This window comes from Oryctolagus cuniculus, chromosome 3 (assembly GCF_051225735.1).
Source record: "Oryctolagus cuniculus isolate XC-2025 breed Fujian yellow rabbit chromosome 3, ASM5122573v1, whole genome shotgun sequence".
NCBI classification, from domain to species: Eukaryota; Metazoa; Chordata; class Mammalia; order Lagomorpha; family Leporidae; genus Oryctolagus; species Oryctolagus cuniculus.
This window is the reverse complement of record NC_142869.1, coordinates 49006505-49020782: the sequence shown is the minus strand read 5'-3', so window position 1 is coordinate 49020782 and position 14278 is coordinate 49006505. Positions and strand designations below refer to the sequence as shown.

At 45.5% G+C, this 14278-nt stretch overlaps 1 protein-coding gene across 21 annotated transcripts in view; it reads left to right on the top strand.

Annotated features, from left to right (window-relative positions):
- The window catches only part of MYO1B (myosin IB), a 218409-nt gene that overhangs the window by 39610 nt on the left and 164521 nt on the right, over positions 1-14278 (top strand). For 2 of the 21 annotated variants that reach the window (XM_089330152.1, XM_089330150.1), the window contains exon 1: positions 2658-2929. The exons of 12 other annotated variants lie outside the window; for them this stretch is intronic. In XM_089330152.1, the coding sequence (XP_089186278.1) occupies positions 2690-2929 (240 nt within the window). In that variant the 5' untranslated portion in view covers positions 2658-2689. Of the gene's footprint in view, positions 1-2657; positions 2930-6191; positions 6355-10472; positions 10584-12909; positions 13057-14278 lie in introns of those variants that run through there. 7 more of the 21 variants (XM_070070457.2, XM_089330157.1, XM_089330151.1 and 4 more) reach the window with 6 other exon arrangements.

Sequence of the window (14278 nt, the reverse complement as noted above, 5' to 3'; positions counted from 1 at the left end):
ACCCCTCTTAGTCGGAATATTGTGCCCTGCGCCATAGTTGTGTTGAGTGATGCAGTGTGTGCACTTCCCACTCTTCCTCCCTCCATCCTGACAGCTTGCATAGATTTTTCCAAGCTTATCGCCTGGGCATTGGGTTTTCACTTTGTGTTGTTGGGATTGCGTTACGTTGAAATGGAAATGCAGGGGACAGTGGCATCTTTATGGCTTCATGGCTTCCCATCCACAAACCTGGTAAACTTCTCCATTTATTTAGGTTTTTTATGTCCTTCAAGGAAGTTTTATATGTAGTTTTATGTATAGAACTCTCACTTGTTTTGTTAAATTTGTGGCAAGGGGCTTTACAGTTTTTGTGGTCATCATGCTTGGGATCGTTTAGGATGTTTCTGATCGAAGTTGCTCGTGAACCAGAAAGAGATTGTTTTTATATTTGTAAATGGTTCTTTTTTTAAAAAAAGATTTATGTATTTACTTGAAAGTCAGAGTTACACACAGAGAGAAGAAGAGGCAGAGAGAGAGAGAGAGAGAGAGAGAGAGAGAGAGAGAGAGGTCTTCCATCCTCTGGTTCACTCCCCAGTTGGCCGCAATGGCCACAATCGGCTGCGCCGTTCCGAAGCCAGAAGTCAGTAGCTTTCCCTGGGTCTTCCCACGCAGGTGCAGGGGCCCAAGGACTTGGGCCATCTTCTGCTTTTCCAGGCCACAGCAGAGAGCTGGATTGGAAGTGGAGCAATCGGCGCCCACATGGGATGCTGGCACTGCAGGCAGTGGCTTTACCCGCTACGCCACAGCACCAGCCCCTTAAATGGTTTTTCTTGATCAAGTCTAAATCTGTTTTTGCTTGGTCAAGTCTAAATCTGTGTGTGCTAGGGAGATGTCAGATGTCTTTTCGAATAGAGCACAAAATAACTTGACAATTCGCTTTAAATTTTAGTCATGTGTGTAATACATACTTTTAGAAGGAAGGGGTGACTTTTGGTTATTTATGTGCCTTCGCTGATGGTGAACAGAGCAGACGTGGATCCTGTTCTCAGGGAGACAGAGGGGCCAGACATGCAGGGAGGGAAAAGCACAGAGGGCTATGAGGAAAGACAGGTGGGGAGAGGGGAGGAGACGGGAAGGGCGTGTGGAGGGGAGCCTCCTACAGTTGCCTGGAGCGAAGATGAATTGGTGTTCCAGGGAGAAGAGGGTGGAAGAACTTTCTCCAAAGGGAAGGGCCCAGGCACCCTGGGTGGGACTCTGCTTTGCGTGGTAGAGGGCGGAATTGCGTCCAGGTGTGCCTTGTCCTCATCATCACGGTGGTATTTGGTGGTGTGTGAATCAGGACAGGGTGAAGCTGGTTTTGGCCGCTGTGTCCTCCTACCCTCCCCCGACCCCACATGAAACTGCCTCAGAGCTGCCTCCCTGATGAGGTGCAGATGGGGTCAGTGCCGGCCCCCAAACCCCCTCCTTTACCATTTTGCATAAAGAACCCTCCCCTCCATAGTTGGACGATTTTTCCACTTCACGATGGTGTGAAAGCGATGCCCACTCGGTAGAAACTGCCCTTGAGTTTTCGTCTTTCCCTGGTGATCCGTGGTACAGTCCTGAGGCTGGGCTGTGGCAGTGAGTGTGCCAGCTCCCGTGGGCCACAGGATCACCAGGGGATGGGGTTCCTAATCTCCAGTGTGCTGTGTGGCTAAGCCAGGATGTTTGCCCGGTTGGGTGCCTTGACTTAGGTCAGGGAGCCTGGAGACTGCTGCGTTCTTCCTGGGAAGATCTTGAGTGGGTGCACTTGTGGCGCTCCCAGGCGCTCAGCCCTCTCCCTTCTCCCTCCCCGCTCTCTCCAAATGCAGCCCAGGGCTAGGGCTTGACTGTGGGGAGAGGGAGGACTTGCAGGGGTACAGCCTGGGTAATAATGCATCTTAGTCCTCCTGGAATCTACCCTTTGCCTCCATCAAGGCTTTGCACCAGAGTCAAGGGTGTCTTACTGTGGAGGGGAGCCCTCTCTTCAGTGTGGGCAATGGTTTGGGGCTGGTTCTGGAGAGGGTGTTGGTGTTTAAGTTTCACTCTTCTGCTTAGCATTAGTAGCCCGGGCCCTCAGGTTTCTCACTTAATCTGTGCCCGCTTTGGTCTTCTCATTTGCAAAATGTGGGCAGTAATGGAGCCCCCTTGTTTGGGTTGCAGTAAGGATTCCATGAGTTTAGGCTCCGGTGGTCCCTACGTGGCACAGGATGTTGGCTATTTCTGCTCCCTCTTTCCTGAAGTGGGTTCCTGGGCTTCTCCCTGCCCCACCCTCCATGCGATACTCAAGTCTGTTTGAAACTAAGCAGGGCATCCGAATTATGATTTGATATGGGACTTCAGCTATTTCTTTGCAAAATATAGAGGAAGATGGCAAAGAAAAACTGAACATATTACAGTGGTTGTGTTAGGGTAGCAGATGGAGGTGACTTTTGCTTTTATGTCTCTTGTTTTTCTAAATCACCTATAATCAGGGATGGTAGCCCTGAGCTACTAATAATATAATATATTGAAATCATGTGAGAAAAGAAAGGGCCGGCTGGGTGTTGCCCAGGTGGTTCGCTGAGGCATGCAGCGGCAGGTGGGAAAGCTGGTGGCCTGCTCATTGGCACTCACAGGTGGAGTGTGTTTGTTGTTTATGTTGTCCTTGTAGAAATGCTGTGAGAACTGTACCCCAGGAGTTAGACGTGGGATGTTGTTCCTTGTCCCTCTTTCTTTTTTCTCTCTCCCTGTGCCTTCTCAGTGGGCCTCTGGCCATCCCTTTCTCTCTTTTGGTCACCTCTTACTACGTTACTTCCTTGGAAATTGCTCCTTTGACTCCCCCCCCCCCATCTATCTCTTTTCTTGCCATTCTGCAGGAATGATGCACACATTTCTTCAGCTCAAAAGAAAGAGTAAATTTTATTCATTTTTATTGGACAAATCGATAAATGTAAGTTTGCACCTTCAGAAATTAAAATTGTTACCTTTTATTTACGCACACCTGGAAATCATTGATTGGTTAACTTGAGAATAAATTGAGTACCTCTGAGTGTCTGGCCTCTCCAAAGTGCCTGGGAGCTTGGGAGGCTGGAGCTGGGAGGAAGGGGAGGTTGGGGGTAATGCTGCCGTTAACTTTTCCCTCTTTGCCTATTTTGCTTGGAGTTTCTGTGTTGCTACCATTTTGGTATGTGTCAGAATTTTTAAACTTTTCCAAACTGGAAGAGCAGAATTCTGGAAAATTACCAAAAGGGATTTTTTTTTTGTACAGAGAAACCATGCCAACTCTGACAATTTCCTCAAGAGCCCATTGATTTTAATCAGTTTTGTGAAAAGTTTAGTGAGCTTTCCAGCCTGCCTCCCATACTCTTCTTGTGGAATTAGGAGTGGAAAAATGGGCTCTCCTGCAAAATTTGTTTACCTCCAGTAACTTATTTTGAAGCAGTGGCTTTCTGTGAATAGCTCAAAATGATCTGGGCACAGATTTCCACGAAGAGGTGGGTTACTGCAAGATGAGCTGTTTACTTGGGGGAATACTGCTGATTTCAATGAGATCACACAGTTGAATGTAAAATCCACTTGAACGTATTTACATTAATGGAGGAAAGTTGGTGTCTTATACCACAATTTGTGAATTTTTTTAAATTTCCAATTACAAATGCCTAGTTTGAATGTAACATAAATATTTATAATTTGTTCTCTCTGCTTTAAGGAAGTCTGGTAGAAGTGCAGTAAAATCTGGATTGATAAAATGAGTATAACTAGGATTTAGTATTTTTTGAAAAGTCATCATAGGAATTCTTTAAGCTAGAAGCCATAGATACCTCTCTTGAGTAGGGCAGCCATTTTGGGAAGAAAGACTATCAGTGCTTCTCATTTGGTTTTATTCCAGAGCTGTGCAGATAACTGGCATGGCCTTGTACCAATATTCTCATTTTTTTTAAGTTTTTTTTTTTTTTTTTATTTGAAAGACAAAGTTACAAACAGGAGAGAAATTGAGATCTTCCATCTGCTGGTTCACTCCCCAAATAGTTGCAATTGCCAGAGCTGAGCTGATTCAAAGCCAGGAGCTTCTTCCGGATCTCCCATGTGGGTGCAGGGGCCCAAAGACTTGGGCCATCTTCTGCTTTTCCAGGCCATAGCAGAGAGCTAGATTGGAAGTGTAGCAGCTTTGATTTGAACCAGCACCCCAGCAATGCAGGCTGCGTTTTTTTTTTTTTAATTAAAGATTTATTTATTTATTTATTTGATAGAGTTACACAGAGAGAGGGAGTGAGGCCTTCCATCCACTGGTTCACTCCCCAGTGCAACAGCTGGAGCTGCGCCAATCTGGAGCCAGGAGCTTCTTCCGGGTCTCCCACATGGGTGCAGGAGCCCAAGGACTTGGGCCATCGTCTACTGCTTTCCCAGGCCATAGCAGAGAGCTGGATCGGAAGTGGAGCAGCAGGGACTCAAAACAGCGCCCATATGGGATGCCAGCACTGCAGGTGGCAGCCTTACCTGCTTCACCACAGTGCGGGACCCAGGCGGGGCTTTAACCTACTGCCACAGCACCGGCCCCCAATATTCTCAATTTATACACACTAGTGCCACGGGGACAACAGTTGGTTTAGCTCACGCATAAAAGAAAGGCGTTGAGTGTTGAGCAAATAATGCATAACAGTTGTCAGCCCAACCTTAACACTTGGCATTTGTTGTCATTTTGAAAAAAAAAAAAAAAAAAAACCACAAAAGTTCAGGTAAAATGCTCAAGGAAACTTGTACTCTTTCCTCCCCTCAGAGGTGACTGTTTTGCCAGATGTGGGCCCCAGGCTGTAACTCCCAGCTGCTCGCTGTTGTCTGGGTGGAGAGAACGCCCCTCCCTCACCTGCAGTCCCTGAGCCGGCCGGCCTCTGATGCGGAGTCCACTTCACCTTCTCTGATTTGGCCTCGGGCTTTATAATGGCCCTCTTGGTGGGAGCTTGCGTGTCGTGATCTTTTCTCACTGGAACAGTTAATAACCTCAGCAGAAGTTGAGAGCCCAGTTCTGCAGCTGTGAATATGTCCAGTTGGATTTCTTGAAAGAATTAATCAATTTTGAGGACCTCATGCTGAGGACTACAAGTATATAATAGGATTTAGGGGGAAACTTTATTATACGGGAGTTGCACTGGTGTTAAGCAACAGATGTAGCCGGGAGGGGGAATGACAGCTAAGGGGACAGAGGAGTTCTGTAGCAGGCTTTCCCCTTGCCCCAGAAGGAAGCTATGCGGGAAGTTCAAGATTACTGGAACTTAGATAATTAGAGAATCACTTTAAGAATATTACACAAAGTTTGAAAACAGTGATTAAAAAATACACTTATGAGCCTACCACCCTAACATATCAGCTGTAGTCATTTCTGAATATCTCTTTCCATGCTTTTTATCAGTATGTTTTAAAATATGATTGTAATCCTAGAGGACATATATTTTCTATATTGCTGCATAGTTTCTGAAATACATCTGATGGTTGTATCTAACTTCATTGAGAACTGTTATTTTCTGCAATATCCCTTTATTTTGGGGCATTTGGGCTGTGTCTACTAATTTGCTGTGAAAATGATACTGTGGAGATTTTTGTACATAGAACCTTTACCATATTTTAGGTGATTTTCTGACAGTAGATATAGAGAACAAGTTGTTTGGGTCAGCGGTTGTGATCACTTTGATAGCTCCCTGTGTAACCATGAGCCATGTGTTTTGACTGGATTGAAGGATCTGGGAACGTTGGAGTCTGGGATAGCACCCACGTTTCTAGCTTGTGTGATGTCGGGGATGGTTGGCATAGACAGGGCTACAGGTGAGGGGTTCAGTGTGGGATGGCGCCCAGGAAGTTAAGGGGAGGGAGCTGGCCGTTGAAATTCAAGGTGTGGAGCTCTAGGAACGGCCAGGACTTGGGGTCCAGGTGGAGGTGTCCTGGATACTTTAGGTGTGGTTGAAACTGAAGATTGTAGGATCACTTAGAACGTGGCACGAGAGGAGGGGAAGCTTGGATGATTGCACTCTGGGGAACATATTTCAGGATAAGTAGAGGAGGAAGCCTCTAGAGAGAATTAGGAGTGGCTAGGGAGGGTACGTAGACAGCCAGGCAAAAAATGGCTACATCAAGGTGGGAGAGAGCTCAAGGAGGGAGTGTGATGGCAACAGGCAGGTGGTGATGTTTTATTTGAAGCACTTGCAGTGACAAATGCTGAGCACTGGGAAGAAGGTGGAGGTTGGCAGTGGCCAGAAGGGGTTGTAGGATGGTGTGTCTGCTAGGGCTGCTCTCAGAAACTACTGCAGACTGAGTGCCTGGAACAATGGGAATTCTTTTCCTGACCATTTGGAAGCTACAAGTCCAAGGTCAAGATGTTGGCAGGTTTGGTTTCCTCCAAAGCCCCTCTCTCTGGCCTCTCTGATCATCTTTTGGTCCATCTTACCTGTGTCCTTATCTCTTCTTATAAAGGTCTTTCCTCATCACCTTACTTTAACTTAGCTTCAAAAGCCCTATCTCTAAATGCAGTCTCCTTTGGAGGTACTGGATGTTAGGGCTTCAACATAAGACCTTTGTGGGGGACTCAAAAACATAACAGATGGGTTCCAGGTGCACTGAACTCCTCGCTCCATCCTGCCCTGTGCTGTTGACTATCTGCGGCCTTGGTGGCCCACGCTCTTCGTCATCTTCATCTTCTCCTGCCCCTCAGTGTGTAGGTTAAGCAAACTTTGGGCCTTGGGCCTCTTGTCTCTCTGGAGTAAAAGGTTACCTGTCCATGTTCAACTTCTCAACCATAACTCAAGTCTCCTAGAGTGAAGTGTTGGCCCTGCCAGGGGCATTTGCGTCGGGTGATCTCTAGTAATTTTATTTGAGGATGAGACAAAACCATTGTGTCTTCCTGTCCCCATGGTTGTGCTTCTTGTGTCCATCAGTTGACAGTTGAAAAAAAACAAAAATAAACATAGTGGGAACATTGGTTTAGGACAAGGTTCAGTAAAAAAATGTTTAAAAGTTTTTTCTCCTCCCTTTGGTTTTGACTTCCTTTTAAGACCCTGCTTTGGTTAAAATTAGACTGAGTGGGCAGCTATCCCAGTAGATGCTGGGGGCAGATATGATATCATTGTGTTTTTTCTCAATATGTGCTTATTTTTTTTTCTTTTTTTTGTAGTTAAAGGTGTATAGAGGTTAAGATCTTATTGGATGCTTAGCAAGGAATGCTTACGTGCCTGGTATTGGTGAAGGAGTTGACTTGTGTGTATGTGCTATTTAAAATATTTTATCATGTTGGATTTGAATATGTTTGTATAATATCGATTGGTTTCTGGCATATAGTTGTGTCTTAGTCTGTTTCTTGTCACTATAACACGATACCAAAAGAAGGCTTATTTTGGCTTCTGGTTCTGAAAGTTCAAGAGTGTGGTGCTGACGTCTGCTCAGCTTCTGGTAAGGGCCACCTGGCAGTAAGTGGTTGGCAGGTGAGTGCCTGCACAGCAAGACGGGGCAGAGGAGCTGCTGGTTCATAGCAGTGCACTCTCAGGAGAGCTGATGCATTCCCGGAGGGCTGACCCAGCCGCTGCTAGGGACCTCCTCATCCTGCAGAGGTCCAGCACTTCTCAACACTTGACTGTTGGAAAAGCCCTCTTGGTGTGAGTTTGGATGAAGAGAAACCATATTCAAACCTTAGCAATATGTTTGCATGGGGTGTCTCTCAGTAGTATATTGAAATTGGCCAATATCATTTCTGCATGAAGGATCATTTTTTTAATGAAAAGACTGTCAGACTTTGAAAAGTACATACATTGTGAATGAACTTACTATTTGCTTAGAATCAGAGTACCCAGGTTTTTCTGGGAACTTTTGCTCTTTTAATGAGTGTGAAGTTCCCTTTGAGAGGAACACTTACCTTCAACAATTTTTAAAGAAAAACAGTTTTAAAGTATGAAACTCCAATTTAGTTTTCAATAGAAACTTGCATGTTTGTTCTTCCTCTCCTTAAGAGCTAAGTTATAGAATGACATGTGACCTTGTACTCTTGACTCTATGTCTGGCTGTGGGTTTGAAGTGTTATTTTTTATGCTTTATGAAATCACTTAAGCACTTCAGACTGTACATGTGGGACAGAGCAAATATGGCAATTGGATATAGTTTTCAAAGCCAGTCAGATCTTAAACTTGGTAATGGGATTCCACTATTCATTCTTAGAATTATCGAGACTCACAGCTTTAGGAAACACAAACTCTTATTGAATCCCAAGACTTGCTGGAATAGTTGGTGTCCTGTTTTCCTCCATAAAGTCTATCTGCTGATGCCCGAACCACACAAATGCTCAAAGTGACGAGAGCTGCTCTGTAGTGCTCTCGCTTCTGTTCCTACCAGTTGAGACAGATGTTCATCTAGACTCAGCTGTGATTATATTCAATCTGTAAGTGCCAGCTATGCTTATTACTGTAGTTTAATAGATTTTAAATGTGTGTGGGGAAATGATTATTGTGTCTGAAGTTTCATTTGAATGCTTTGGAAACTGCCTAATAAGAGCGAGTTTCTAAAAATGATTGCAGCCGACTTAGGAGTGGCTGAGATAACGGTGAAACTCTCGGACATCGTAGCACAGAAGTGTTCTGGCTGCTACCGGCCCACGTTCAGGGTTGGTGGGTTACGTCGTGATGATGGAAAGCCTGAGTGGCTCACAGCAGTCAGCCACGCTCACACTTTGTTCATCGGGGGTCAGGCGGTAGCTGTGTCCCCCGTTGTCCTTGTCCTTACCCCAGGATACTGATGGAGTGGTGCTTTCTAGAACATGAATATTCCCCGTGGCAGAGGGAAAGCCTGCTGCAACAGACTTATCGGCTGTGTGTCTGAACTCAGCACGGAGGGGTGTGCTGTCGGACTGCAGAGAGAGTATTAGGCATTGGTGAAGAGGAGTTCAGTCCTACTACACAGTGCCTGAGTAGCCTCAGCTTTGTTTAGAGCGATTGGACCTGGGGGATGATGGCTTGGGGATGCTTTTAAATGAAAGACCATGGAGTCCTGCAGTCAGTGAATTATACTGAGGAAAAAGCTTTGGCATGACAGCAAAAAAGTTGGCAAGTAAATTATGTTTATGGGCATAATTTAAAATAACATGTTTAGGTATTATGATTTCCAGATTTAACTGATTAAAACAAAATCAACCGTCAGTCCTTCCGCATTTGAGTGAGAGGGCCTCTGTTTTAGTCTTAAATCGTCCTATCATTCTTACACCTGCCATCAAATTAGTTTCCCACTTTTTATAGTAGATTCATCTGATTTCTCTTCCATTTCTCCTCTGGTTTCATTTCCGTCAGCTCTACCTTAGTTCATATTCCTGAACTATTTGATTTTTGCTCCAGCTGAATCCTTTGCCGCTACCTTGTATGCTGCCTTTGTTTAATTAAGAAAAGGTACCTTCTGGGGCAAACGCAATCCCACAAGAGCTCAACTGGATTCAATCCCTGTTTTCCCCTTTGGCCACTTGTGTGCAGTGCACAGATTGAGCAATCGCACAGAGCAGCCCTTCTGTTTGCAGTCAGCTACTCTCCCAGAGAAGTCACATTATGTCTCCCATTTCAGCCTCCTTTATTGGTTTCCTAGTTTCTGTCCCTGCCTAAAAATTTTTGGTGACTCCCTGTATCTGTACATCTGCTGTCTTCAATTTTATGTTTCATGAGACTCTGGCCAGTGACTGGCTCGCTTGTTTGCTGTCTTGATGCCCTGGCGTCAGTCATGGACCTGGGAGATGGGCTGGGTAATCCTGCCTGCTCCTCTCCCACGGATTCTTGGTGAGCTCCCTAGCTCCCTCTCCCACTCTGGCTTCAGCTTTCAGCTCGTGGCCTGCTGGGGCCGGATCCCAGGTCCTCTGCTTGCCATCCTGCCTAGTCACTGACTTCTGAATATATTTTGTACTTCTTGCTTTAAAGTCCTTTTCTACTTAGTCACATCCTAATCATCTTTCAAGGTCAGGGTCAGCTTTCACCTCCTTGGCCATCCTTCTCTGGTCCACCAGGGCTGGGATAATAGCTCCACCTCCACATGTCAGTGTTATCCTCTGTATTCCTTACAGAATTACATGCCCTACCTGAGCACCTGTTGTATTCATTATACTGCTTTAAAGTATTTTCTTTCCCCAACTAGCCTGCGAATGGCTAGTGTGCAGTAGATGCATCTCTCATTTTTATTCCTCTTGGTGCCTGCCCAGTGTCTTGTGTCTACTACCAGGTACCTGGTTCAGAGCAGTGAATGGTGACTAGTCTGGAGTGGATGATCGCGTAATACAAAAGTACTGCAAAAAAGTCCCTGGGAAAATGGAATTAAAAGGTAAATTTCTTTTGGTGCAAAAGAATTTTGAAATCCATGTATAATTTTTTCATGTAACTCGTTTCCCATGAACTTTTTAGGTCTCTCCTAGAGTCCAAAATGGAAGCAGAGGCTGCCTCCCAGCCAAAGGATATTGACCTACTTTTCCCTTATCTGTGTGCAAAATATTTGTTGTACTTAGTATGTTCTCCCTGTCACAGCGGATGTTTGTCTCTTTCATATGAACTGAATGCTAAAGTGCGAGTTAAATCAGTGGGAAAAACAATGGAGAAGGCAACTTGGTAAGCAGTTTTAATTTCTAAATTGGAGGGACCTTATACTTAGGTCATTTAAAAAGAATTCTACAGTTTTCGCATCTTCCTCCGTACCCACTCGTTGAAACGTGTACTTAGGGTTAGAATGATAACTGTTTAGTTTTATGCCTTTTAATTTGTTGACTTACAATAATATAATGATGGATTCTGAAAACTCTTTTGATAAACTACTTGCAGAAGGAAGTGAACTTTTCTAAACCAGGCTTTTACAATGTAGCTTAATGCTGAATGTTTTCTTTCCTACCGAAACTTCCCCTGGACTTTCTGTTGTATGACATTGTATGTGGTTAAAACCAGTCCACTCCAAGAGTGGATTTACACGTTAATGTTGTATCGTAGTCAAGAAAATAGGAAGTGGATGTGAGTGGGGAGTGTATGTATGTAACCTTTCACAAATGTGTGAAATAGCTATTGTGTCCTGTAGAGCTTTTAGATATTAGCACAAATGCTACTCAAGTTTAGTTAACATCTGTAAAGGTGAATTGTAGTGGACACTGCATGCAAGGCTAAGGATGATTATGTCCTGCCTTACAGGTTAACTGGCTATAGTGTATATACCTTGCTGTTCCTCATAAATACTTTAGAAAGTGTTCAGAGAGGTCAGCATTACGAGGCCTCTCATTTTGAGTCATGCTGCCAATGGTGGACAAACTAGAAATGACTCAGAAAATGCTTCCAATTTCTCATGTGATTGTTGGTTTTAATCAACTTAGGTACAGTAGCCCACTGTGGTGACTGAGCTGTTTTCTTTAGAAATTCTTTCTAAATGACAAAGTAGTTTTGCCCTCTGAATTTACATGATCGGTGTCTTTTTTGGACCATCTTCGCTATTTCTGTTTGATCACTTCTCAACTAATAAACATTCATGAAATCCTAATGTAAATGTATAAACCTCCCTCCCTTTTGTTTACATAGTTTATTAGACTTTCTTTTCAGCGGCTAACTGCCCGACGAAGAGACTTCTGAATTTTGGTTCTAAAAAAGTTTTCTCTTACCCACGAGCACAGAGACATTACTGAAGCTGCCCTGTTAATACCTATTTTTCTCTTCTTTTATAGGTAGGTGTCTTAATTTGCAATGTTTAGGCTCTGTTGCTTTCATAACTAGGCAGATTTTTAAAAAAGTCACCTATGCTGCTTTGCAGCGAACGTGTGCACAGTGGTGGACACACACTGAGAACACAGCTCATGCTGTGCTTGTGGCGACCCTGTTAGAGCTGTGCCTCTCCAAGTCGGGGACAGTTAGAGGCTTAATATATTTTTTGGATGGTGAGGTCAGAATAAAGAGAGCTGTTTTCCTTTGTAAATGTCATCGAGAAAGGTTTCTGTGGACTGGCATTTGCTGGCTTTTTGGTTTTTGACATTCTTTATAACCCAAAAATGAGAACCTTGGTTTTTCCAGAGTTGAGCTTTTTATTTTTTATTTTTTTAAATTTTTGTTGAGTCAACAGTGACGGCAGCTGAGACGGGATTTTAGGAAATGATGTGGACCACTGTGGGGGGACGGGGGCAGCGTGTCCCGGGTCTCCCTGGGAGCCAGCTGCAGGGCCGCGTTTGCATGCTGGATGTGCTGTGGTGGTCCTCCTTGCCTGGGGGCTGCAGAAGCTGCTGTCCTCTTGCCTGGTGACTTGCTTCCTTACCCCAGTCTGGGGCTCTCCAGCGTCACTGAAAAGAGCCTGAATGATGAAGATCCATGTTTTCCAAAAACGATGGCTATGCCCTCATGCACCTCGGGCTGTTTTTGTGAGTGTCTTTGTTCACCCAGTTTGCACAAATCTATTGGGAGTCACCCTAAACCGATGGGTAGAGGAGAGTCTATGTGAGTGCCTACTTCAGTACGGTGGGCGAGCACCTTGAGCGCTTGGATGGTCTGACCGAGGATGTAGCGAACAGAAGGAATGATCGACCAGAGGTGCAAACGGGGATGGAAGACAGGGAAGGGTGAGGAAATTAGCTTGTGGAACTGGATAGGGGCCTTCTGATTAATAAGCCAGTTTGTTTGGAAGGGAAGTTGGTTTTCCCCTGGTGGCTGTATTCAATTTAATAATCATAGGTCGCTCCTGGCGTCTGTGCACCCACCAGGAACGAATCGGAGCTCTGGGGTGTGCCAGTTACATTTGAGCAGTTTTATATTCATCTCGGGGTTCCAGGGTCTCGGGTTTGCCAATCCAAACACGTTTGAGTTCTTGGATTTTTTTGTTTTTCCTTTAAATCTGCCTTGAGGGAACGAATTGAGAAGTCCGTGGGTTATAATTAGCACATTCCCCTGTACAGCTGAGTTTGTGTTTCTGGACACAAGAGTGGTTTATAGTTTTTGGCTGCATTGTCCCACAGGAACCCATAGCCCCTCTCAGACGTTAGCTCATTAAGTCTCATAACGTTTATGAGTTGTGTAGTGTGACCACGGGCTCCGTGCTCAGGCCAGGGCTGCTTGCTGCAAGGTAAGGGGCGCCATGGTCGGGCTGGGTCAGGGCTGGGGGGCGGTTGGTTGGAGGAGAGAGGCCGCACGTGACTTTCAGAGCCAGCTCTGGGGAGATGGCCTTCTCTGAAGTTACCCTGGCCCTTGGCAGCCATTCCTGCCGTGACTCTGCAGAGCGTCCTCCGGGAACTGACCGCGGGGACGATGATGTTGGCTGTGTCTCCTCCTGAGGGTATTGAACCCCGTGGAAGGTCTGTTGCAAATGAGGCAACTCTCTAGGTTGGTAACCTGCATAGCCTGCCAGGGGACAGAACCGAAGTGCAGGTGGGACCTTCAGGGTCAGAGGAAGAAAAGGGCATTGGGAAGGGAGGCCTCTAGCTTCTGCTGAGGTCGCTGTGTCATATAGTGTGTGCCAAGCAGCCCTGTGCAGCGAGTCTTGTCAGCCCTGACTGTTTAGAGCAGAAATCTGCATTCCAGGGATGAATTTCCTTGCGTGCAAGCCTGGGACCGTGATTCCAGCGCCTATGCTGTCCCCTGTTGGTGTGGTTCGAAAGGTGCCTTATGGTGAGTTGTTGCTATGAGAATGCTGTAGGGTGCAAGGGAAGCTACTCTGGAAAATCTTGGGAGTGTTCTATAGAGTTCGGTGACTCAGGAATATGATGGAAGGGTGTGGAATTTGTCTTCATCTCCCTTTTAACAAAATACTTAAGGCTAGGCACTTCATGAAGGAAAGAGGTTTATTTAACTCAGTTTTGGAGGCTGAAAGTCCAAACAGCATAGAGCTGTCTCTGGCTGAACCCCCGTGGCTACATCACGTGGCTGCCGTGGCTCGATGGTGGGAGCACGTACGTGCAAGAGGGAGAGGTCCACAGTGAGAGGGAGGAGGCCACAGAGCAGCAAGCAGCCTGTAGTGACTGCCTCCTTGGCCCCAGCCCTTAACACTTCTACCACCTCAACACCTGCATCGAGGACCAAGCCACATCCATCCCAAAGCAGGTACGTGTTATGTGATTGTGAAAGACCATTGTCATCGTACAGCCAGCAGAGCCCATCCTTGCCTGATTTTTCCAGAAACCGGATGTGGGGCGCCTCTGGAATCTGGTTTTCTTTTTTAAAATTTTAAGTTATACAAGTCTCATGTATTTCATATATACAGATTTAGGAACATAGTCTTAATTCTTCCTTCCCCCGCAAAGCTCCAACCCTTCCTCCTCTTCCCTCGCACATTCTCACTCTTAATTTTA